Genomic DNA, 24,971 nt, shown 5'->3' with positions numbered 1-24,971 from the left:
TTAGGGCTCGGCTGCTTAACTACTTTTTTTTTTTTTTTTAGTGAATTCATGATAGTTGATACACCACCTTGACTTTGTTAAATTATAAGGATAAAAAGTTTTGCCTCTGATAGGAACTTGGACCGAATGTACCCTACATTGCAACGTATACAAACCTGATCCTGAATCATTAGGTCTCCCACTAAACCCCCCCCCCCTCCCCCCGCCCATCCCCAAAGCTAAAACTTGTTTAATGGCTGTTCTTCTTCCAAAAGAATTAAAGATAAGCAGCAACAAAATGTTAAATTGATGGGATCCCTCCTAACTTTTACTATAGCATATCCCTACTACAGGTGGTCAGAGTCAAAAAGACACAATGGGCTCTGAGACAGGGAGGATGTTTTCATGGAAATAAAAAGTTAAAAACCACTGAAGCTGAGTCATGAGTGTGTGAAAAACGACCCTTCTTTTCCCCATTAAGATTAACGTAATTTTGCTAATGATAACGAGATTGTCAGCAATGCAATTTATTTGCTAAGCATGCAGTGGTATTTTATTACAAGAAACTTGCTTTTCTTAAGGGTCATATCCATCATCTAACGTGGTACAGTACTATAGTCTTTGGTAGGTCATCTTCCATCATTTCATGGGAATGTTACACAAAATGCTCAAATGCTTGCCGCCCATTTGACAAATGAGTTTTTTTTGGATGTTTGATTAAAATTTTATTGTAATTTAGTGTATAAGTTGTAGAAAGAAAATTTTAGATGTAAAACAATTTTTTCTTTCCTCTCCTCTTCTTGTCCCTCACCTCACAAGCAACAGCGATAGTTTTTTTTCTTTCCTCTCACCCCCTCTTCTCCCTCTTTCTCTCCTCTTTCCTCCTCCCTCCCCCTCCCCCAGCTAGCGAAGGAGAGGGGGGGGGGAGAGAGGTGGAAAGAGGAGAGGAAGCGGGAGAAGAGAAAGTGGAAAAAAAACAGAGAGAAGCTACTTTTGCCGGTTAGAAAGTTGTTAAAAAACTAGTAGAAGAAAAATTAGGCAAAAAACAGCCTTCCAAACATGCCCTACATTTAACTGCAAAGGCTGGTGGCTTTTGCGCTTTGTCATTATGTATTTTTTCTTTTTCTTTTTTTTTTTTACCTATTATCTCGTACATATTCAAGCTGTTGGAATTGGGGTTGGAGTAAATCAGCAGAAAATAATCATGTTTAGAAACAGAATGCTATCTTCAGGGCTACGTTCTTGTTTCAATTCTTAATCGTGAAAACATTATCAGTAAGTTACTACTTCCAAGTTTTCCAAGTGTATAATGGTCATTAATTAGCAATCATGAATGATTATTACAAAGACAGGCAAACAATTGACGTATTTCAAATTGACAGTTTTTTTCTTTGAAATTTTAACTAATCAATGAGTGAAAATAAACAAAGTACCGAAAGAAAAGTCAGATAATATATATATATATATATATATATTTCATTCATTAGCTTGCAATTTACTCAGATTCAATTTTTTGTTGACTTTTTATTTTCTGTTGTTTTAGGGTGTACATGAAAGATACACCAGAATATTAAAAATAAGAGGAAGGAAATAAACTTTTGAAAATATAATTAAAAAATTTTCAAGTTCATTTTGAAGATAAGAAAAGAAAATATAAAAAGTTTTGAGAAGCTTACATGTTAGGAGAATAACATGATTAATATTCTAGATACATAGGATGGCTCAAGTAATGATGCACAATTCTATCATTATATAACGACTCATTATTGGGAAAATGTACAGATATGATTGTGTTAAAAAAATTACTCCCTCTGCCCCATTTTTTATAGCCTTGATTTTTTAAATTACAATAACAATTTTGATGGAAAGTTGTACTATTTAAAGCATGAATTAAAGCAATTATTGAATAAGGTATGTTATATTCATCGATAACAAAATATATTAAGTGCATTTTAGAAAAATTAAAAATTAACTATAGTGTTCAATTGAAAAGTGGATTATAATTTAGAACGGATGAAAAAAAGAAATGGTCTGTCTACCTTATGAACTCTCATTAAGATGTATTTTAAATATTAATTTTTTAGAAATACAAGATTAATTAGCGATAAATGCAATGGAATTAATTAGAGATGTGTATATATGCAAGAAAAAGTAGTAATTGTTAGTACGTGTATAAATGCAAGGGAATTAATTAGAAAAAATGTATAAATGTAAGAAAAAATAGTAATTATTAATATGTGTATATATATGTAGGTTGGGTGGAATGTAAATGTGTTAACGTGTTAGAAAAACCCAAAAATAAAATAAGACTATTAAAGTGGGATGAAAGGAGTACATTAATCAGCATTAAATATTTTCGCTTTGTGGGTGGGAACCATCTTTCAATGTAAAATCTAAAAAAGAGAAATAAAAAGAGAAAAATTGCTCTGATGCTATTGAGTGCATCGTTAATTCCTGGGTCAAATAAATTCTATGCATAATTTTGTAGGATTGACCAAACTGTATACTGATTACTACCAAAAAAAGGAAGCGTAAAAGAGTAAAAAAACCCACAATAATGAGTATACAGTCATGAGCGAACCCAAGCTCCCTGACTAATAAAATCCGTCAGTGTCTCAGAAACTGAAAGACAACAACATACGAGAGAATTAAACGAGGAAACAGTTGAGAGGTAGATTTCGCGTTTCATCGCCTTCTTCACTTCTCCAGAGCTTAATAAAAGAGTAAGAAAGTATCCTTTCTTTTCCCTGTTGAAAACCAGGGTCTCATCCTGCAAACCTCTTGCTCGTTATAACTCTTTCCTCTGCCCAAACGTCTTGATTCATGAATGGAGATTGGAGATAGTATCTAGACTGGAAAAGAAAAGATACGGAGCCCTTTAGGCCTGTTTAGTCATTAGTGTACGCAAGAAGCGAACTTTGTGTGTGGGCAATTCCATTTTTCGAGTTCACTTGCTCAAAAAGTTGATGTGTTTTGTCTTTGCCTTTGCTAGTAGAGCCCATTGTATTGTCTCAAACAGATTAAAGGGTGCATTTATTGGTGGATAGCCATAGATTGGAAGAGTGGTGAAAGAAAGATCTCTGCTGGTGAAAATTGTTGAAGGGCATTTACTACTTTCCTGGCTGGTCTCTGACTGACCTTGGAAAACAACTTTCTGAGAAGTAGTGACCGCCGACTGAAATCTGTACAAATAATACAGCACTGACCTCTGCCACTGTCCTAGAAAAAGGTAAACTAGGGGTCAAATCTCTGATTATCTTTACTACTTAAAGTGGTTAAGATGATAGTTATTTTCGTACTCATGTACATTCTTTGGCTATACTTTTTAGCTGTATTTACAGGACTTATTTGGCCTAAAGTGGTGATACACCCCTCCAAGAGCTGAAGGTGGAGGACTTTTTTGTCTGAGAGTTCGGTTTGGTGGTATTTCTCTTGTTTTGTAACGAAGAAGTGTGGGTTAGTTTTAACTTGTTTCAGTTTCAGAGTTTCAGAGAAGGGAAAAAGCAATGGTGCCACAGAAACAAGCTGAAGAAGCTATTGTCGCTGGGGACGCAAGTGTGAATGACGGAACTGACGGAGGAGAGGAAGGAAGAGTAGATCATGAGCCTATCCATAGGTTCAAAAGCTTATTCTGGCATGGAGGCTCTGTTTATGATGCTTGGTTCAGCTGCGCCTCAAATCAGGTTATAATTCTGAAATTACCCTCCACACATTGTTAAAGTGTTTTTTTTTTTACAAGCAGAATTCTATTTCGATAGTGCCTAAAGAAAAACAGAAAATACGAAAGAAATAAAAATCGAGTATTGGCTTTATTTGATCGCAGGTGGCACAGGTTCTATTGACTTTGCCATACTCTTTCTCCCAACTGGGAATGCTTTCAGGAGTAATTCTGCAGGTATTTTATGGTTTGTTAGGCAGCTGGACTGCTTATCTGATCAGTGTCCTCTATGTTGAGTACCGGACCAGAAAGGAGAAGGAGAATGTCAGCTTCAAAAACCATGTTATTCAGGTTAGCTCTATATGCGAATCTGCAAACATTTCTGGGGAACCCGAAAATCCGTCTATGCCTTTTTCCCCACTAACTGAATAAATAGTTAAATACTAACACCATTATAGTCTGCAAGCAGTTTAAGAATATGCTTTTTTTTTTTTCAAACAAACTAGAGTGTTCCTACCTGTCTACGCAGTGGTACGAGGTGTTGGATGGTTTATTGGGTCCACAATGGAAAGCTGTTGGATTAGCTTTTAATTGCACTTTCCTCCTGTTTGGTTCTGTTATACAGCTTATAGCTTGTGCAAGGTCAGTCTATCTTTAATCATCAGACTTGGCAAAAGGCCAATTTCTCTTTTTTGATTTGCTAGGCTGTTAGCACTTTCTTTAGATTTTGCAAATTTTGATTACAAAGTTTGGTTAAGTTTTTTATCTTAGTTTACTTATCTTGTTATTCTTGTAAGTGCAGCAATATATATTACATTAATGATCGATTGGACAAGAGAACATGGACATACATATTTGGGGCGTGTTGTGCAACTACCGTGTTCATCCCCTCGTTTCACAACTACAGGATTTGGTCATTTTTGGGTCTGGGCATGACCACTTTTACTGCATGGTACCTGGCTATTGCGGCCCTTATTCATGGCCAGGTATGATGGAAACGATGCTGATCATCACTAACTTTTTTGCTCGGAAATTGTTGTTAAATCAGCAATTACTTTTCTCTTTTGTAGGTTGATGGGGTAAAACATTCTGGCCCAACAAAACTGGTATTGTATTTTACTGGTGCCACCAACGTACTTTACACTTTCGGTGGTCATGCTGTCACTGTGTGAGTAGTTTCTTCAACTCTGCGGGGGAATTTCCATATGTAAAACCCCTTTGGAAATCTTTTGTCTTTTAACGGTTCTTTATACTGGGAAATCTTCTTATCAAGTAAGAGCACACATGTTTGCAGATCTGGTATAAGACCACTAACATTAACTATGCTCCTTAATTGAACAAGTTTTAAAAAGACTATTTGAAGAGCAATTTAGAGATGTTTTATCAGAAAGCTGATTATTTATCTGTCAGGTAAAGATATTAGAAGGCGCTACACATGAGTACTTCCTCGATAAAATGCATGTGCTTTGGTATTAAAATTGAGTTGTTACATGTATCAGTTGTTTATGAAGATCATGATCCTTGTAGGATAAATGGAGACTAAATCTATCCTGGAAACAAGCGTTATTCTGCAGGATGAATACAATCTCTAAAGCATTTATTCGCCTGTCATTTGGAATGGGACTGTAACGTTATCAGTTCAATTATATGGACAGGCTTATATTCAATAGGTTTGTTGTGATATATGTCAAGCTGATGGTGAATATAGCAAGTATCTAAAACACAAGTCAGATGTCCCACTTTTCTGTTTGTCTTGACAGGTGACAGTATAAAATACAAATCGGTCATGGATTAATGTACTAATGCAAGAGTCTTGGTTCCTTCAGGGAGATCATGCATGCAATGTGGAAGCCGCGGAAATTCAAGTACGTGTATCTGTTTGCGACCATCTACGTCTTCACACTAACAATTCCATCGGCTGCTGCTGTTTATTGGGCCTTCGGTGACCAGCTCCTTGACCATGCAAATGCCTTCTCACTACTTCCTCGCACTGGTTTTCGTGATGCAGCTGTTATTCTAATGCTAATCCATCAGGTCTTTAGTCACTATTTCTTTGACTAAATTCTCACATTTGACTAGTGTAATTGATGATTATTTTAATTAAATGGCTCTGATGCAGTTCATAACATTTGGATTTGCTTGCACCCCTCTGTATTTTGTGTGGGAAAAAGTGGTAAGGATGCACGACACAAAAAGCATATGTTTAAGGGCATTGGTCAGGATACCGGTGGTAATACCAATTTGGTTCCTGGCCATAATATTTCCCTTCTTTGGGCCAATCAATTCAGCTGTGGGAGCACTTTTAGTCAGCTTCACCGTCTACATTATCCCTTCTCTTGCACATATGCTTACTTACCGAAAGGCCTCAGCGCGGCAGGTAACTGTTCCATTCTCTTTTGGCTTTCATTACTTGGATGCTTTTTACTTGCTGGAACTGTCCCCCTTGGTTATTTACTATCCACGATTGGTACACCATATGTTTGGCTAACCCTTGTGTCGAAATTGACTGTGACTGGTTAGCCATGGAGCATTGCGAATTATAGTTTCAAAAATCAATTATTGGGAAATTATTTGGCATACGGACATTTCAAACTTCTGTAGGCATCAATGGTGGGGTTGAGCACTTTATCTTAAATAGTCAGCTAGCTCCTTCTAGCTTCTTTCTTGATTGTCACACCAGAAGAGTACATATAGGCTTCCACGACAGGTGATCGTAGTAAGAGCACATCCAAAAACGCTATAAATGGAGCCTTTAGATAGCTGGAGAGTATGAGCAACATCGACGTATCTAGTAAGATAAACAAGAGAAGATTCAGTGATCCCTGGGAGATTAGAAAAGCATCACTATCATTCATGTGAGGCAAATAGGAAAGCACAATTATGTGATATTGGCTAAGTCCCAATTTTAACTTTTTACTGGTTTAGATTTCAAGGGGACTCAGAAATAAACCCATGAATTTTACTCGCGGTTGAAAGAATCCATATCAGCAAATTTACGAGATAGGTTTGGTAGAGTTTCCTTGTCATTGGTTATTTGCAGCAGTCAGTCCTGCTAATGCTAGTCACATCCTACATTGAGCTGGCTAGCTGACCCACCAATACCTACTCTACTAGGGTTGCCAGATATATTGTTATCGTTGTCCACATTTTGTCATGCTATCTAATATGTATTGACAGACTACTTTCTTGGTTTGGCATCTTGAAGGAACTAGTAAGAGATTTTGCACGATAGCGTGGTACTTTATTGCAGTTGTTTATGGACTATGAAATTTACGATACCCTGATGTTGGATGTCCAGAATGCTGCAGAAAAGCCACCATTCTTCCTACCGAGCTGGACCGCCATGTTTGTTTTGAACACATTCGTGGTGGGATGGGTTTTCGTGGTTGGATTTGGATTCGGAGGGTGGGCAAGCATGAGCAACTTCATCAATCAGGTTGATTCATTTGGTCTGTTTGCCAAATGCTATCAGTGCAAGCCTCCTGCACATCATCACTGAGTCGGGATGCAATTAGCATCATACTAACCACCTCGCAATGTCCACTTGTGTGCGGTGTGCTGTTGTTTCTCCCAATATTTTTGTTCAGCATATGTATGATCGATGCACTAGTCTCTAGTACTGGATGCTTGTTGATAATTTTTTAGGCTCAAACGCAAAATAGCCAAGTCTCTATTAGTAGTAATATCATCATTTATCACATAGTATGTAATAGATTTTGTTAAATTCTGAAGCTTGTACGACTAGGTTCTACAGGCTAGTTAGTCAAAGTTTTAGCACGGCGTGGCATCTGCATTACATTATTGTCATTTGCCAACCCTTCAGTTCTTTGTCAATGAAGTTCTCAAGGCAAAGATTTTCTTGGGTCACCTCATCTACCGTGTGATTGACACGACACTACTGCTATGTGTTGTCTTTACCCGGGTTCCGTTTGACAAGATAGTTTCTTTGATGCATCCACAAAGCTCGTGCCTGGAATTTATGCTAATACTTTGCAATATCCATTTCTGATTTAACTTGTAAAACTACATGATTCCTCCATGAACATTCAACTTATTATGAAACGTAGCTCATTAAGAAAAAAAAAAAATTCTTGGAGACTTGTAAGGTCCAACACAATTAATGATTCCCCAGTGATACCGGTCCAAAGTGCAAAACTGGAGTCAGGGTTTACTGCTTGCTTGGCCCTAATCGTTTGCGGGAATTTGCGGGATGGGCTGGAAGTTAGGCGGATTTTCTCCCAGTTTCCAAAATAAAGTCGGCTAGCAATAATTTCCCGAAGACCAAGGAGCATGGAATCTTGGATCTCCGCCCAATTTCTTTGTGCAACCTCAAAATCCCAGCAACTCTTTGAATATCGCGCTGCACAAGTTATACTACTCCCAAATTTGCAAGAAGGCAGATAATGGAAAATGCTTTCAATCGTTAAGGATAGTGTACAAAACTTTGCACAGTTTATGCAAACCAAAAATATGTAGTACAGTATATTATTATTGTTACCCGATAAATGAAATCACCTTCCCCAATTTTGCCCAGACGGCCGCTTTTGCCCATCTGGACTGCTCAACTTCCATATTCCCTTCGCTTTTGTAGTTTCCCATTTCTCACGCATGGAATCAATCTGAACTCCATCTTTAGTCCTTCCCATGCCAAAGCTGTGAAGTGTGAACTAGTACTAAACTTTTAACTTATTTGTGGTTCAGCTACTCCTCACCCTTCCTCCTAGAATTAAAAAACATGGCTCCCCCAAGAAATAGACGCAGAAAGGTCTATACTTTTACACTTGCCAACAGCATTTTGTTTTTTTAAATTTGTCTCTAATTTTTTCCTTCAAAGACTGGACTTTTATGGGAAAGATTTTCCTTTGCAGGTTGGTTCGATGAGAATTGATGCCGCATTGGATTCTATGCGTCCGATGGGGTTCCCGGATGATGTTGTTCGCAAATCCATCAAAGACTTGCTCAAGGTTTCCAATGTTACTCGATTCCTTGTAACTAAATTCCCACCTATTTCGCTGCTGTTTTGAATGGGTTTTTTCTTTTTTTTTTTTCCCCCCGTCAAGGTTTATGGGGAGGATGGATGGATTTTCATTGAGGAGGCTTCTTACAAGCTCCTCATTGAAACGATTATTGAAGGACAGCAAGAAGGCAGAGCAGGAAGAGATGATGGAAGTGGGAGTGGTGAAAAATCTGGATCACTAGAAGAGATGTGTGATAAGGAAGAGCGCTGCCAGGAACAAAAGTGTCTACCAGTGGAGATTGATGCTGAGAAAAGTCCAAGCAAAAATTCTCAGACCCACCATCACTTCATTTCCAAGGTAATGCCTTTTTTTTTCCATTTATTTAGTAACTTTGCTGATTTTTTAATTAGAGCACTTGGAAGAGAAATTGATAGCGACTGTAAGGATTCATAGCATATGATTAGGTTATCAGCGTTTGATATTACAGCTTTGAGAAAGAAGGGGACTAAATCAGTCAAGTAATCCACACTTTTGGCCTTCAGAAGTCGGAGTCTTGATACCCCACAGAATTGCAATTTTATCTTTCAGTTTGCATAACTCCAAATATCAGGATTTACTTATCAGAAAGAATTTGACAATTTCATTCTTTCAATTTGCATAACACCAATCATCGGAATTTACTTATCAGTGAAACTAAAATGACTTGCTGTCAAATTTGACAGAAACATCCTGTAAATACAGCACAAGTAATGTGTAGAATGCTAATGTGAACGATTAGAGAAGTACCAATTGCTTGCAACAAGCCAATTAGCTTTATTGTGCTTGCTATTGAATTTTTTGTTCTGTTGGTTACCGTCAAATGTTCTGTCACAATTTTAAAGAGCTTAGAGCTTACTAAGTTTCTCCCTTCAGTTACGGATTTTCGAAATGTCAACGCTGATTTTCCATGAGAAAATTTTCTGAAGCAAAGGAAAATGACAGCTCTTCTGGTGTAATCGTGTTGAACTTTCTCTATATACAGTAATGACGCAGCAGACATCCCCGAAGAGTTCAGAGGTTTTTGGTAAAATAACTGTGTCTCTGCTACTACTTGGTAAAATTTGGGTTATATTGCTAATTGATCGTACCGTAGAATATGCACTCCCTTGTTGTGAAGAAGTGTTGAGAGTTTAGACGAATGCATCTGTACTTTTTGGGGGAGTTGGTGATTCATTAGTACTTTCTTACCTGTAGGGGCTTCTTGAAAAATTTGCATATACTTGATATAATCTGATTGGGATGTCTCCCTTGTATATATGATCTGCAGCATCCGATCAGAAGATTCAGAACTAACTTTTCTATTGATTTTCAGACCAATTTATAACTGCATTGTACCTTTTGTACCTTTAAAATCTGCATTGTATCTAAGCTATAACCAAGTCCTACTCATTGAAGGATGACTCTGGGCAACCTCAACTCGGTCCACCGGTGGACTTTGCTCCAACTTACTCTCCCATGGACTGTGTACTGACTAACCAAACACAAAAACCATCTTGTGGATGGCTCGATGCTGATGATGAGGAAGATTAGTTTCTATCGCTGCCTCCTGGTAATGGTGCTATTCCAAAATGATGTGGTAAATGGACAAATTGCCAATTATGATCTTCTGCCGTTTCGCTTTGCAGATATCTCTAACCCAAACTGATGTTACTAGTTAACTACTACGCAAACTTTAGATATTGGTGGTTATAGATGCGCTAATTACTGGCGCACCATCATCTACAGCTGTAAATATGACATCTTGCACCAGAAGTGCAGAAGTAAGTAGCTGCTCATGTTTCCTTAAGTAGCTGCTTATGTTTCTTTCTCCTTTGGGTTAGCCAGCATCTTATCAAGTTGATGTCAAATTCCCACATGCACAGTTGTGAATTTCCTGTTTCCTTTTCAACTACTTAATAAATTTCGTTGCAGTGTAGCAAAACAGCATCTTGAATCAGGCCATGGAAATAGGATTTGGAGTAGGTTGGGCCAAATGCAGCCCCAGTACAACGTAAAAATTTGCAATATTTCTTTATGCAGCGGCTTATTGGACATGTTATAATCCTGGATTACATACGTGGTTGGTTAAGTCTCTCGTTCCCCCGCGGACCATAGGTACTTGGCAGAGCCCCAAAGGTAATTTTGTTGGAGATTACACTTTCCTGATTACGATGTTAAAAACTAGGAGGCAAATAGTAAACGACGCTGGGCATATGCTTTGAAGCTTTTCATATTGTACTTGTCATGTATATAATCTAGGCATCTTGTTTTCCCCTTTTGCTCCCCACTAGAGCTATTTAATGCAGGGAAAATTTTTTTGCCAATGGTTACTGTGAAGATCACCACCACTGTCTTCTTATTTAGAGGGGTGAAAACAAGGAAGAAGCTGAAACGAAATACATCACCTAGTACTCCTTCAAGGAAAAAGAGAAACTACGAAGAAAACGTGCTTGGCACAAAAAGGAAAAAGAAGGGACCAGAAGTTTTATCAATTCTTTGTCCTTTTGTAAAAAGTGAAGTGAGCTAATTTTATTCCATATAAGAAGGATATGAAGTTGGATCAACTCTTTCTTGCTTCTCATTTGTGGCTGGAGAAGAATTAGCATGTTGGCCCTCTAGGATTTGTGATGCCAGCTGATACACATAACCTTTGTGAATTCAGCAAATGCTTTGTTGTTAGAATTCGAAAATAAGTGCAAATTTATACTGAAAGTAAAATATTTGGATGTGAGCGAAACTCTAAAATTTAGAATTCGAAATGTCACCATAATAATATTTACTCCTCGATTAATGCCAATCACAGTTTATGTTTATATCACTCGGTTTAGCCAGCTTATATTTATATTTTTATAACTTGAAATTTTGTTAACTAGCTTTATTTCAAACAAATGTTTCTGATGGGGTTGAAGTGATGCCAACTAAAATTCCATTTATGCTAAATAGGCCGCTTAACATCCGTACTCTTTAACCCGTCACAATCATGGATCAAAGTCGCGGTCGCAGTCACAGTCACAGTCTAGATTATTTTACATCGATTTCGGTATATCGGTCATTGTCTCGGTGAGATGTAAATTTTAAAGTATTTAATATCCTAAAAATTGTGAATAATATTCAAAAATTTGCTGAACAAAAATAATAAAAAAATTAGCAAAAAAAATCTATAAAATGTAAATTTGCAATTTGATTTGGGCTAATTCAATGAGACTATCTGTATCGGAAACTTCTCTACCCAATTCTCAGTGATTCGGTCGATATTTCAACTGAAACTATCCATGTATCTCGGAGTCATCTCGTCTCGATATTAGAACGGGAGAAATCTGTTCTAGTGATAACTGAGCCGAGACTTTGAACCATGGTCACAAGACACGATATTAGGTCGTACATATCATTAAAGCACCTATGAACCCAAAACGAGCACTTGTGACTTTTATTTATTTTATTATTATTATTTTTTTTTGTGTTAAATACAAGATTCGAATTCTAAATTATAAGCTTTTACTGAAGTCAAAATTTTTGATGAGCTTAAAAAATAAATTTTTTTGATCAGTTAGTTTTCTTTCAAGAATCATCAATACATTTTTCAATCATCTTTTTATCTCACATAGATCACATAAAAAAAAAAAAGAAGAGTGCTTCAGTATTTCTTTCAAAAAACCATCCCAATTAATCTACCATTCAAATGCATTTTTTTTTTGGGGGGTCAGAAAAATGTTAGGAGGAAAAGAGGCTTCAGAAAAAGTTGCAAGAGTGTACTCTTTTTGGGTTGTGTACTCTGTCCATATGGTTGAAGCCTGAAGGAGTAGTGGACCTAGTGGTTGTGAACCCAATGAATCTGATTTCGTAAATTTTATAAGATTTAAAGGTTTTCCGAGGTTGTTGAGGCCCAAGCAATTTTAAGTAACAAAAGGAGGAGGCCTACGTGGCTTTTCCCCCATGAAGTGAACATGAACTGGTGAATGCAAATGGGGCCTACCACATCACAACCTCTCCCCGATTGCCACGTACGTACCGTGCCGTGCCGTACGTACGTTACACTCACATACTGTAGCTGCTTACGAGCAAAAGCCAAAGTCGGTCCTCACTCATCACTCTCTCGTTGCCATATTTAGCGCCCACGACGAGACAACGGACAGCCTCCCCCTCTCTTCTCTCCTTTCTGCCATCTTAACCAAAAATCCCTCTGCACTTTCCCCGCACTCTGTTTTGTGTTGATATTCCTTTTTGTTACTCTTCAATTTTCTCCACCCAAAGTTTCTCCCTCTCTTTTTTGACCCTGTTAAATTGTGTTCGCTGGATACTTTAATACCAGAATAGTGGTACCGTACGGGGTCATCGCCAAAGAGCTCCGGTGTCTTTATTTTTTCTCCCTTTTTCTGGCAAAAGGACTGTCTCGAACTGTGAAGGGGGTTGAGAGCTGACGACCTTTGGAGCTATTCATAATGGCCCCTAGAGGAAGATCTAGGAAGGTTTTCTTTCATCAACTTTCTCCAGCTCTGATTTTCTTTTGTTCATGGTTATTTTCCACGCTCTTTTTGACATCTTTTTTGAGGGGGTTTTTTCAGTCCCGGGATACGAGGATGGACGCAGCCGTTGATGCCATGACGAAAAACTATGGGTTTCCTGAGGAAATTGTGAAGAGGGTAGCAAAAGAGCTGCTCAAAGTACGCCCGAGTCTTTTTACTCTTTTTGTTCCCCCTTGTTTGGCCTCCGAAAAACCCTGTATATTAACAAAAATGTAGCTTACATAAGGAAGTAGTAAGTGATTTTAAGGGGGCTTCCCTTATTATCGGCTGACTTCTGCCCTTTTGTTTTACTGCAATCTGTTTTTGAAAGACAAAGATTTATCTTCCTATTTTGTTTTTCTGATTTTTATTTTTGGGGGACGGTTTTGTCGGTGCTTACCTGTGGATGTTTGTTTCTCTGTTCATATTTAGGAGTATGAGGGAGATCAAGGAGATGAGGGCTGGTTTTTCATCGAGGACTGCTCTTACCAAGTATTGGTTGACGCGCTTTTGCTGGATCAAGAGCTAAATGATCGGCACGATGCTCCTCCTAATCAGAAAGAGGATGCTTTGCCACAGGTATTAGTATTGGGGTAATATTTGTTTAGCATTCAGCCTCTTTTTTTATTGTGTTTTAAATTTAATTGCTTTTATGACTGCAAAGTATGAGCTACTCATGTTATTTATTTGTTTTGAGGCACTTAACGAAAAAAAAGAAAAAGAAATGTGAAAACAAATATTGCCCTTTTGCACTGAAGATACTAAGGCAAAGTGCTTGTATTAATGATAAACAAAAGCGTGCATTACTCTGAAGTATAATGTAAAACAAAATGAGGTGTTACGAGGATGGACATACGTGCCTCGTATATTCTGCCGAGGTGCAAATAATTATTAAGGAAATATGTGGGCATTCCAAATTTTCTTGATTTTGTTCTGTTCTTTCTCCCATACTCTGAAGATATAGTCATCCTGTTGCAGGCTTCATTTTGAAATTTCACACTGTAAGTCAAATGATATGCTCATTAACACTACGTAACTGTTTAGTCTAATCCTGCTATTAGGGATTTTCCTGGTTTAAATACTGCATCGACATTACATTTGAGATGGAACCTTGATGCAAAAAGCAATCCGTTTATGTAGAACTTGACATGTCAGAAATGTATCAAGTTAGCGAAGTGGATTTACTTCTAGTAAGTTCATCTTACAATCTGCTATAACTGATTGCCTCCACTTCAGCCATTCTGTACTAGATTATCATTGTAGCAACACTGGTTCCACTTTGTCATATGAATACTATGGCTTTCGTGACCACTTCTGTCGATGCATGCATGCAAAGGTGTCATGTTTTTTACCCTCTGTTTGTACCTCTTGCATCTTTTTCATAGATTTTATTGGTAGTACTTTCTGGACTTTCAATGTGATCATTCATCTCCTCTTCAAACTTATTTTTTCTGTGCTTGTCTCTGCTTTATCTGGTTTTCAATTACAATGATGCACCAGAAGACAGTTGTTTTTCCAACCACCCATGAAGACAAGATAGATCACAAAAAGAATGCTGGATTTGGTATCCAGAAACAAGAACATATTTAGATTCTTAACTAGGGCCTTCCTTTAATGCATGGACAAAATAATTTCGATATGTTCTCAACAATGTTATATCTTTTCGGTGACCATCCAAGGAATTTTTTTTTTCGTATTATTGATTCTATGGTCTGGTCATGTGCTAGGAGTGGACTAGGTTAGGTAACTATTATACTGAGTTATGCAAATGGACAGGTTCATGGTCTTTCTTCATAATTGCGTCTTCAAACCCAGACTAAGTAAGTTACCGCAACATTTGGTCATAATATTTCATTCATTCCACCATGCAGCACAAGCTGCAGTGCTAGAAATGTCAGATAAGAGTATTAGTGCAATTGTGCCTAATTCATCAGGTTGCATTGGGCAAAAGTGAATTTCCAATTGCAGCAGTTAAGTGGCATCGCCAATTTTTTGCTCATGTTTGCATGTTCTTTCCAGAATATCTCTTTGCAAGATGAAAGGGCTGCAGAACATGCTTTAGCAGAGCCCTCTGGTGTAGTTTCGGAAGCCAATTGCTCTAAGGTTGTTGAGAATAAATTGGAGGCAAACACCAAAGGTAATGATGCTTACTATTCTTTCTTTCTTGTTTTTCCTAGGAGTGGCTTTTACAAGAAGTTGTCAGTGCTGTTTGATCAGCCACAGCTAATGTTCCAATACATAAGATGTATTATTTTTTGCTTATAGTTTCCCATTTCTTTTATCTTTAGAACAATATAATGGCTGGAAACTTCTTTAGATGTTTCAAAATTTGAACTATTGCTCAAGCAGGTGCTAAGTAATAGTAATGGTAGAGCAGGATTCAGAATCCTCCTCAACCTTCATTTAAATAATTAAACAACAAACCTTTTATCAAGTCCTCCAATATCTTTTTTGATTCTGTTATGAGATATGCCTGCCATGCTGTACTTAAGATGCTAACATTTGGCAATATATGGAGAATAAGGTCATTGAAGTATTTAATAATTTTGAGGGGCAGTTTTGTGGACTACACAAGTTATATTGCCTATTTTTGCTTTGCAGAAGATGCAGACCGGCTTCCATCCAGTGGCAGGGACGGAAAAGGCTGGAAAGACATTGGCTTGGATCAGTCTTCAAGTGAGAAAGGGAGGGCTGCTGGCATTTCTGACAACGATGAGATAGGTGGCTCCAGTCAGGATTGTGCAAATAGTGTAATACTCACCCCTCCGTCTCTGACTCCTACAACACCAGGAGGTAGTAGTGTTTCAAGCCCACCTGAAAACTGTCCAGTGCTCTCTCCTTTTCCTAAGATCTCACCTCCAAATGTTAAGCGCGTTCAGAGCAAAAGGCGTCAGCCATGTAATGGATGGATATTTGAGAGTGATGAAGAGGAGGATGAGGATATGATAGACCTAAAACCGGCTATAGAGTGGGAAGATTTGAGTTGGGGAACTGTTAAGAAGGCAAAGCGAAGCTCAAGATGGGACTTGAGACCTGAGGATATCTGAGTCTCGCTGTACCTCCCTCCGTGTGTTGTTTCATGGTTTCCCTGTGCTACTGTTATTTAAGAGGTGCATCTGATATATCAAACCTTCTTTTTTTTTATATATGTTTTATTCCTCTTTACTTTTAGGAAGAGATGACAAAAGGGGGAGGGTGAATGCCGCTGAGATTCATTCTTGATTAACCATGCAAGCTAGTTTACATTATTTCTCACCTCAAACCTTCATGTTGGGTAACGAAGTTTAGGAAAGTATAAGTTCCCTTTGCTAATATTATGCATGTTTGTAAAGGTTGTAAAAACCTTTTGATCGTTGATGTTTCTGTTTCTTAATTTAGTCTCTCTCTCTCTCTCCCTCTCTTTCTATATATATGTGTGTGTGTGTATCTGTTCATGCTAGAAAAAGTTGCCTATGATTGGATGAAATGGCTAGCAGAAGGGCAGGAGATTGCTGTCCATTAGACCTACTAGTGCAAATGGCAGTTTTAAGCTGTAGCGCAAATGCACTGCGCTTCTTAATCACTGCATGTGAAAGGTAACTAACTAACTGTTCTTTGTCTGTTTTCTACCCTCCTTGCGATGTTTGAATCATCTCTGCTATTGCTCGGTGGCTTTATTTACTTCTCTTAATTACTAGTAGTCTTTATTGTTTTGTTTCACGAGTTGGAAAGTTCAGTATTCTTTATCTTCATTTGTTGAAGTTATATGGTAGAAATTATCTTCATCAGTTTAATGTCAATTGGTTCGTTTTTGCAGTCTGCAAACTCTCTTTCTGCTCTCTCTTCCACGTCCGAGTCCTCTGTCTCTCTGATGGATGTAGAGAATTAGAAAAGGTGAATCACCAAATATTGAACTTGTGTTCTGCCCTTCTCTTGCAGCATAAGACTTGGGCATGCATCCACTCAATTCATTCTCTGCACGTACTCTGCAATTTTCTTTTTTTTTTTTGGGCTGTCGAATCAAGCTTATTATTTCCCGAAGTTTAATTTGGACTCTAAAGAATCTTTTTCAGGTAGAATTTTTTTTTAAAAAAAAAAAAAAAGAAGAAGAAAAACGAAAACTATTCCAATTATCCAATACTAACTATTGACTATTAAGCTTCCCCGTCTCGTTCAAACCAATTATTCATTGGTTGCCGGACACTGAAACCAGGGCACGAGCCCAATTAGGCCCAGTTCTGAAAAAGGATTAGGATTGTGGTGACACGTGGCTGAATCTAATTAGTCACTTAAAGTTTTAGCCTTCCAACGAGAACCATCCCAGCTCAACAGAGATTTCTCATTTTTCGGCGGGCGAAACCTCAACGAACAAAAATTCTGAAACCAAGAAAAAAAAAAAAAAAAAGGAAAAAGGAACAAAATACGGCACCGAACTGCAGTCCAGAGATATTCTTCCCTTGAGAAAAAGACGGATAAGATATTTCTGTCAAAACCTCCCAATCTCCCAGCAAAGGTTTAAGCAAAACAATTGATTTTCACCTATTAAATTGTCAGAACCCTGCATTTACTCCCAATAAATACATAAATAAATCAATGTACGCATAATCTTGTTTTTCATTCAACTCATCTAGTAATATGAATTTGGGGGCGAGTTTTCAAGCAAGTCTCCTGCCTTTATCCCAGTGCGGCTCTTGCTCTGTAATCCATTCCCAGCCGTTAGCTTTTCCTCCGGTGATTAGTCGTAAATTGAAGGCCCATTTTTTGGCTACCCAATTACGCAGGTAACTTGAAACTTACCTTGTATGCAGATTATTATTCCGGAAATTTATCTGTTTTTATATGTATGTATTTTATCCCTTGAGTTTTCTGGGTTTCTTTTGTATTGAATGAGTATATGATTGTGCTTTCTTTGTTCCGTAGAAATGGAAAAGTTGTCTGTAGAATGAGTGAGACGGAAATTGATCCTGAAAGCGATAATAATGAGACGGTAAAGTTCAGTAGTTATGTTGATTCAAGTAGATATTTGTCCTATAAAGTATATGTAAGTCGAAACAGCTGATACCTTTTTCCCTGTGACGTGGTTTGTATTCCCACTCTGATAATATAGGATCAAAGCGTACATGACGAGGAGGATCAGCTGAAGTCGGTGAGTGAGTTAGTTGTGGGAAATGACTCTGATCATGTGATTATTTCTATAGTTGGTTTTTATTTTGTTCGATGCGAAGAACTGTGCTGAGGAAAATTCATTTGTATTTTTGGAATAGGTAGTGTTTCTGATGGTTATACACTGTTGTATTAGGATAAGCACCAGTCTCCCGAGACAGGCATGCTCGAGTCTAATAGCCTAGAAGTGAAGCACAGTCCTGAAACCGATGCTCAGACGGGAGGAGCTGAGGTGCATTTTATCTTAGTTTTATGCCGTCATTGCTTTTGTTTGGGTTATTTAGTTATTACTTATTTCTTGATTCATAGCCTAGACTTGACGCTTGAGCCTTCCTTTTTTCCCAGTTGATAATCTGTTCTTATATCTGCCAATAGTGGGTTTGGAATTTTATACCCCAATCTTTTGTTTTACTTGTAAAGACTGACAAGATGGAGAAACAACATTCTGGAACGGATGCCTGCACCTTGTGCGGCTTCTGAATTATTTCTTAACTTTGTTTCTGTTGACACCTTTCTTACAGGATGGCGAGGATTTACAAGTTTCAATTGGATCACCTCTGCCAGGTGTGAAGGTGATAGGAACTAGAGATACTGATGAAACATCATATGGGTTTACATACCCTTTTCTATGTGGCATGAAGTTTTTAATTTGAATTCTTTCTTTCCCTGTGATATGATCTAAACAGCCACAGCAACTTGATGAATCAATTAGGATCCCAAAGGAAACAATTGATGTTCTGAGAGATCAAGTGTTTGGTTTTGATACCTTTTTTGTCACTGGCCAGGAGCCCTATGAGGTGAGTGAGTTAGGTAGCTGACTTTTTATAGAATGACCGATCTCTTGTTTGAAGATGGATAACACAAAGGGCTTTGCTGCTCTCTAAAGTATATCTTCGTTAATCTCATCGTGCAATATGGAGGTAAAATTTCATGAACCAGTGAAAGATCTTCAAAAAGTAATATACATTTACCTCGTTTACTCTGATGCTGCTCTAATCTAATGTTTTTGATTATATGGAGTGGACAAAGTTGTCAATCTCTGGTATTTCTTTCTTAGTGACCCTAAAAATTAACTTTTAAAGGGTGGAGTGCTATTCAAGGGAAACCTACGTGGGCAAGCTACAAAAAGTTATGAGAAGATAACAAAGAGAATGGAGGTGGGTGTATTTGCTCCTAGAATTGGAGTTTGAGCAGTTCTGTGGCCTTGGACTTTCCAAAATGATCCATTTTTTATGCACAGGACAAGTTTGGAGATGAATATAAGCTTTTCCTTTTGATCAATCCAGAGGATGATAAGCCTGTGGCGGTTGTGGTTCCCAGAAAATCCCTGCCACCAGATACCACTGGTAACTTTTTCTCTATGCAGAGTTCCTTCCAGAAACGAATTACCAAAATTTCCAACACGGTTGTCTATCCAGACAAGATGAACCTGAAACACCTAGATCTGATGCATGACCATAACTTCGTTTCGAATTCTGCAGCTCTTCCAGAATGGTTTGCAGCAGGGGCTTTTGGATTAGTCACCTTGTTCACCTTACTTCTTCGAAATGTACCAGCACTACAATCAAACTTCTTGTGCGTACTCCATCAAACTGTATATGCAATGTGTTTAGGTTAGACTTGTTGTGCTTAGGAGTATCTGGCCTTATGCAAAATTACTACAAACAGTTTGACTTAAGTTTTGGGCAAGGAATCCCCTTAATTCTACTGATTGCGTGGTTATGTTTTTCATTTGTCTGTTTTTTTTTTCATCTTTTTCTCTTGTGGGTGGCATTCATGTAACAAGAGTCTGAATTTAGATTTAGTGATTACAAGATTTTTCCTGTCATTCTTCAGATTGACTTTTGACAATCTCGAACTGTTGAAGGATGGCCTTCCTGGTGCCCTTGTAACATTACTTGTTCTTGGTGCCCATGAAGTCTGCCACATTTTAGTAGCAAGTGAAAGTGGAATCAAGCTAGGAGTGCCGTATTTTATCCCTAGTTGGCAGGTGAGGTATCCCCTTCCTCTACGCCTTATACTGGAGGGTGGCTTATATTCCATCTCTCTCTCTCTCTCCCCCTCTCTCTGTTATCATAAGATTCAGAATCAATAGATATTGCTGTCATTGAGTTTAGTTCTGGATGTCATTTATGCATTCTTTAGCATGTTCTAAGGTTTTGACATTGAAGGTTTAACTAGGAGTAAATTTAATTCGTATCATGCCTTGTTCATCTGGTATGAATATAGTGCATAAGCTCTTTTTTTGGCTTTCCTTATTTTAGAGCTGTTTATCTATGTGCTGATGATCTCAATTAGATATCAGTGGGATCAAATTGTTGTAGAGCTTGGCCTTGCAATAGATTCTGTTTTGTTGAAGACCTGCAATCCAACTTCATCTGTATGACACTTGTTTTAAAGTTAATAGCACTTTGAGGATTTGACAAGTGGTTCTGGATTGTGGTTGAAGCAAAAGTCCATAGTTTCTGAGTTAAACAGTGTTCAATCCTGGCCTAATCTATAGCCTATGTTACTTGGACTCTTTATTTTACCCCAAAGTACCTGTGTCAACATGACATGACACTGGTGCTGGTTTGGGATATGTGTCTGACAGTTTGAAAAATTTTTGGACACTTTGACTTATGTGAGGTCTGATGTTGAAGGAAGAGGAGGAGACCTGGTTGAGAAAACTCATAGATGTAGAAGACTTGTTGTATTGGAATCCTTATTGCACTAGAACCCTTTTGAGCCATGACTTGTTGGTTACTTTAGAATTCTCCAATCCTGAGTGAGCTGTGACTTGTATGTTGGCTGTACTGTATAATTCTTATATTTACTAGATATTTTGCTGCACACGCACATACCCATGTCTGAGTCTTTAGAAGTGTTCCCGTATCCTAATTTTAGATAGTTGACAAATTAGACACTTAGACACATATCCGAATCCAACATCCATCCATACCGGAGTTCAAGTAACATAGCTCTTAGCCACTACATCAGCACAAACGCCTAGCTGGGCCTGCTTCAATCTTCATGCCTACTTTAGAAGCAAATATACATTGAGTTTGTTTGGATAAGAGTTTATTTGGATGATTTATTTGAGATATTTACTGTAGCACTTTTTGTGATGTGATGTATGTGAGATAAAAAGGTGATTGGGAAGATAAAAAGGTGATTGGGATTTGTGAAAACAAATTAAACAAACCAAATTTGGCTTGTCCAAACAAACTCATTGCTTCTTCATTGTTTTTTGATTTGTTTGTTTGTCAAGGAGAGTCCAGAAAATCTAAGTTGCAGTCTTATCTGAGTTCCTGTCCCTCTTGTTTCCTCCGTCTGCACTTATTTGTTCATTGAAGCCAGAGCAAGTCTAATGAAAGAGCTTCATTGGTGGCAGATAGGCTCTTTTGGTGCTATAACTAGGATTTTGAGTATTGTGAAGAAGCGGGAGGATCTCTTGAAATTTGCAGCAGCTGGACCATTAGCTGGGTTCTCCTTGGGGGTTCTTCTCCTGCTTTTAGGTTTTATCTTGCCACCAAGTGATGGTCTTGGTGTTGTTGTCGATGCTAGTGTCTTCCACGATTCACTTCTAGCTGGGGGCATTGGTAAGCAATTTTCTGACAAAGATTTTTTGAGGCCTTACAGCATATGTTTCAGGCACAAGAGTGAGCTTTCTTGGATACCCGAGCCACAATAATTTCTTTGCTTTTTTCCTGTTGACTTTTTATGTGTTCATTCTTTTTGCTATCGACATCTATAATTGCACGCAATTAGGTTTAATTACTGCAGAAGCTCCGATACAAGTGTCAAGCTGTGTCCTGTAATAAATTTGCAACTGTGAAGGCCTGAAACCTCTTCTTTCTTTTTGTTCATTTACAGCTAAGCTACTTCTTGGAGATGTCCTCAAGGAAGGCACCGCAATATCTGTAAACCCACTTGTACTCTGGGCATGGGCTGGACTACTAATTAATGCCATCAACAGCATTCCCGCCGGAGAATTAGATGGTGGCCGAATTTCTTTTGCCATGTGGGGAAGGAAGGTATGTGACTAGAACTGCATTCCTCTAGCCATGCTGCATTGATGAGGAGAAATATAAGGGAAACAAAGTGATCTTAAGCACGAAGAGCTATTGACATGCTATGTCACCTAGTTTTATTGGACTTGTAACCTAGTCGTTTTTTGAAAGCAGTAGATACTGGCATAAAGATATAACACCATATGAATGTTAAATTAATGAATCTTAATTATTTTGCAGGCTTCAGCTCGCTTGAGTGCAGCGGCTATTGGGCTCCTTGGAATAGCCTCACTCTTTAATGATGTGGCATTTTACTGGGTGGTTCTGATATTCATCTTGCAGAGAGGGCCAATAGCTCCTTTGTCTGAAGAAATTACTGATCCAGACAACACTTATATCACCCTTGGAATTGTTGTTTTGCTTTTAGGCCTGTTGGTTTACTTACCATACCCCTTCCCTTTCACTAGTGAAGCCATTTCTACTTTCTAGAGTTGTATTAGTTAAAGAGTTAAAAGAGTAGGAAATTTTGTTCAATAGCCCATTGAGGCTCGTGAGAATCACCATTTTATAAACTAGTATCATTCAGACAAAGTGATGTACATTATGGTCTCATAGATGGAACAATTCCTATTCCTGGAAGGGGATGAGTTGTTCCAAATAATTGTTCCACAATGCAATCAGATAAGGGGGAAATCTGGTGTACATATTCAAGACGGTTGAAGCCGTGCTGCTTTTTCCATTCTGATTTATGTTATATCTTATTTGCCACGATGAATGAATGATATGAAATGAGGATCTCAGGCTATGTCTTACTTGTTGCAGCCTTCATCTTATTCACTTGTGGAACTTGGAAATGATCACAAAACTAAGCATTGCTTTCAAGTGTCGGTTTACTTCTTAGTATGCAACGGTCTTCTCACTGAGCATCGTAGCATGGTCCTTGCTACGGTGCCTTGTTCATCTATGCAGCCAATTAGTCACTTATGGGAAGCATAGCTGCTACAGAAACTCATTAACTAGAAAGCTTGATTTGATCATTTCTCTATTGAAATATAGAGCAGAGTTGTTTGCTCGCCAGGTCTTTGTACACAATTGGTGAAGCATGCAATCTTCTTCCTAACTACATTCATTCAACCGAGAAATTGGGAATGGGACAAACAAAACATGCAACTAGTCTATCCATCTGATCTAGTCTATCAACTAAAAGTCTTTTATTTATTTATTATTAATTGTAGCTAAATTTGTCAATTGCTGATATAGGGATAATCCAGACGATCTCTTTTTTAAGTTTTTAGTTTTATTTTTTTATTTTTTGGTTTTTTTTGTTTTGCGGGGCGGGGCGGGGGGGGGGGGGGGGGGGGGGAGGATTGGCTTTATCTGAATCTCTGTTACTTCATTTTCGTCTGCCAGAATGAGAATGACGCCCACATGTTCCAAGCGGCAGAACACTACAACTATGTCCGTAGACTGTTGGGCTCAATAGTTGAGCTCCGGCCAATTGTCACATTTCTTTTTTTTTTTTTCCAACAGAAATTTTTTAAAAATAATCACATCAACCTACGAAACACTAGAACAATATCAGCATTTTATTTTAGTAGTAATTTGTTTGTGTTGCAGAATACAAAGACACGTTCTTCAGATGCTATATAGCAGTAGTATGATTTTCTGCAATAGATCAAAGTAGTTAAAAACACGAAACCATTCATTTAAGACTCGGTTTCAAAGCTTCTTCACTTTACAGTCTGTAGGTGGGCAGGACGAATTGGTTCCGATGTTGGTCCACGCCGTTACATTATCCAAACTGATTTAGAGCTCAACCGTTTTTCGACTGATATCCGTCTTTTTAAGTCCGAAGCCTTGTAATGAATCATGAATGCGCATATCCCGTGCTCCCCCACCCACCGCCGCCAGGCGATCGAGAGCGGAGAGAATTAGTACTTTTATCTCTTTCGCCTCATTTACAGGTGAAATAATTCTGTATAACAAAAGAAGATGTAACTGCTAACTGAATTTCTCATTTAATGTTTGATTAGTTGGGCAGAACCAGCTGGGAATGGTGGGTGAAGACTGTTCAAGTTGAATGAGACGATAGCTCTTGGCTGTGCGTTTGCCTATGTATGTAGTATGTTACGCTAGCCATCATGATAGATGCTTTGCGCAGCAGAGTTTTTTTCCTTTTTTATTTTTGCCCTTTAATACCTACCTATTGATAAGTCCTTTTTTTTAAAAAAAAAAAAAGGCAGAACGTGTATCAAACATGATACAATGAGGGATCTTTTCTATTTTTTCTTTTTTGACTATAAGAGGAAAAAGTTAACAAGATGGAAATGGATGGCTAGCGTAACCGATCTAAGGAAAGAAGTACTTTTAAGCATTTCCGTCTAGACGTCATCATCGTTTTGTGGTAGGGTTGCAAATGAGTTGAATCAAATTGAATTTTGATCTAATCGAATCGAGTCTCGATTTAGTTTTATCAAACTCGAATTTAAACTTGAATTTGTTGAGTTCTCAAAGTAATAGCTCGAGCTCAAATTTAAAAAAAAAATTATTTTATTAATGTAACAGCTCGAGCTCAATTTTTTAAAAAATAATAAATAAAATAATAAATTTTCTTAACAAATAATAAAATAATAAAAATCTATATGTAATTTTACTATTAAAATAATATATATATATATATATATAATCGAACTGACTCGCAAGCTAACGAATTAAATATTTT

General features: G+C 37.8%; 4 protein-coding genes across 14 annotated transcripts; all 4 read left to right on the top strand.

Moving 5' to 3' along the window:
* The first annotated feature begins 2,591 nt into the window (after nucleotides 1–2,591).
* Nucleotides 2,592–7,504, top strand: LOC113730380 (auxin transporter-like protein 2). Of its 6 annotated transcripts, none has more exons than XM_027255029.2 (10): nucleotides 2,592–3,208; nucleotides 3,309–3,366; nucleotides 3,463–3,662; nucleotides 3,803–3,988; nucleotides 4,167–4,279; nucleotides 4,440–4,623; nucleotides 4,708–4,805; nucleotides 5,464–5,671; nucleotides 5,757–6,014; nucleotides 6,843–7,078. In XM_027255029.2, the coding sequence occupies exons 3-10, from the start codon at nucleotides 3,486–3,488 to the stop codon at nucleotides 6,867–6,869; spliced, it is 1,251 nt and encodes a 416-aa protein (XP_027110830.1). In that variant the 5' UTR covers nucleotides 2,592–3,208; nucleotides 3,309–3,366; nucleotides 3,463–3,485; the 3' UTR covers nucleotides 6,870–7,078. The 6 variants fall into 6 exon arrangements, with proteins under 6 accessions (XP_027110830.1, XP_071934519.1, XP_071934518.1 ...); XM_072078418.1 differs by having other exon boundaries at nucleotides 2,594–3,208; nucleotides 3,321–3,366; nucleotides 3,471–3,662; nucleotides 6,936–7,504; XM_072078417.1 differs by having other exon boundaries at nucleotides 2,594–3,208; nucleotides 3,471–3,662; nucleotides 6,936–7,504.
* Nucleotides 7,505–7,642: 138 nt separating this feature from the next.
* LOC140036559 (uncharacterized) lies at nucleotides 7,643–11,410 on the top strand. 2 transcript variants are annotated; one of them, XM_072078419.1, is made up of 5 exons: nucleotides 7,657–8,402; nucleotides 8,506–8,601; nucleotides 8,698–8,952; nucleotides 10,030–10,183; nucleotides 10,260–11,410. In XM_072078419.1, exons 1-4 carry the CDS (start codon nucleotides 8,373–8,375, stop codon nucleotides 10,162–10,164), a joined length of 516 nt encoding a protein of 171 aa, XP_071934520.1. In that variant the 5' UTR covers nucleotides 7,657–8,372; the 3' UTR covers nucleotides 10,165–10,183; nucleotides 10,260–11,410. The 2 variants fall into 2 exon arrangements, with proteins under 2 accessions (XP_071934521.1, XP_071934520.1); XM_072078420.1 differs by having other exon boundaries at nucleotides 7,643–8,402; nucleotides 10,030–11,410.
* A 1,283-nt stretch (nucleotides 11,411–12,693) lies between these two features.
* Nucleotides 12,694–16,472, top strand: LOC113731262 (uncharacterized). 3 transcript variants are annotated; one of them, XM_072078414.1, is made up of 5 exons: nucleotides 12,694–13,075; nucleotides 13,176–13,274; nucleotides 13,548–13,694; nucleotides 15,135–15,252; nucleotides 15,717–16,472. In XM_072078414.1, the coding sequence occupies exons 2-5, from the start codon at nucleotides 13,191–13,193 to the stop codon at nucleotides 16,160–16,162; spliced, it is 795 nt and encodes a 264-aa protein (XP_071934515.1). In that variant the 5' UTR covers nucleotides 12,694–13,075; nucleotides 13,176–13,190; the 3' UTR covers nucleotides 16,163–16,472. The 3 variants fall into 3 exon arrangements, with proteins under 3 accessions (XP_071934515.1, XP_071934513.1, XP_027112222.1); XM_072078412.1 differs by having other exon boundaries at nucleotides 12,694–13,079; nucleotides 15,720–16,472; XM_027256421.2 differs by having other exon boundaries at nucleotides 12,695–13,079.
* LOC113730379 (probable zinc metalloprotease EGY2, chloroplastic) lies at nucleotides 16,087–22,988 on the top strand. Of its 3 annotated transcripts, none has more exons than XM_027255019.2 (15): nucleotides 16,087–16,225; nucleotides 16,912–16,988; nucleotides 17,778–17,875; nucleotides 18,015–18,081; nucleotides 18,202–18,240; nucleotides 18,394–18,489; nucleotides 18,779–18,829; nucleotides 18,944–19,054; nucleotides 19,340–19,414; nucleotides 19,498–19,603; nucleotides 19,739–19,832; nucleotides 20,094–20,247; nucleotides 21,631–21,838; nucleotides 22,113–22,273; nucleotides 22,490–22,988. In XM_027255019.2, the coding sequence occupies exons 1-15, from the start codon at nucleotides 16,195–16,197 to the stop codon at nucleotides 22,736–22,738; spliced, it is 1,617 nt and encodes a 538-aa protein (XP_027110820.2). In that variant the 5' UTR covers nucleotides 16,087–16,194; the 3' UTR covers nucleotides 22,739–22,988. The 3 variants fall into 3 exon arrangements, with proteins under 3 accessions (XP_027110820.2, XP_071934511.1, XP_071934512.1); XM_072078410.1 differs by having other exon boundaries at nucleotides 18,202–18,276; XM_072078411.1 differs by lacking the exon at nucleotides 16,087–16,225 and adding an exon at nucleotides 16,550–16,690 and having other exon boundaries at nucleotides 18,202–18,276.
* The last annotated feature ends 1,983 nt before the right edge of the window (nucleotides 22,989–24,971 follow it).

Source organism: Coffea arabica, chromosome 2e (assembly GCF_036785885.1).
Source record: "Coffea arabica cultivar ET-39 chromosome 2e, Coffea Arabica ET-39 HiFi, whole genome shotgun sequence".
NCBI lineage: Eukaryota > Viridiplantae > Streptophyta > Magnoliopsida > Gentianales > Rubiaceae > Coffea > Coffea arabica.
Note: the sequence above shows the minus strand (reverse complement) of the source record. Positions and strands in the feature narration are given on the sequence as shown.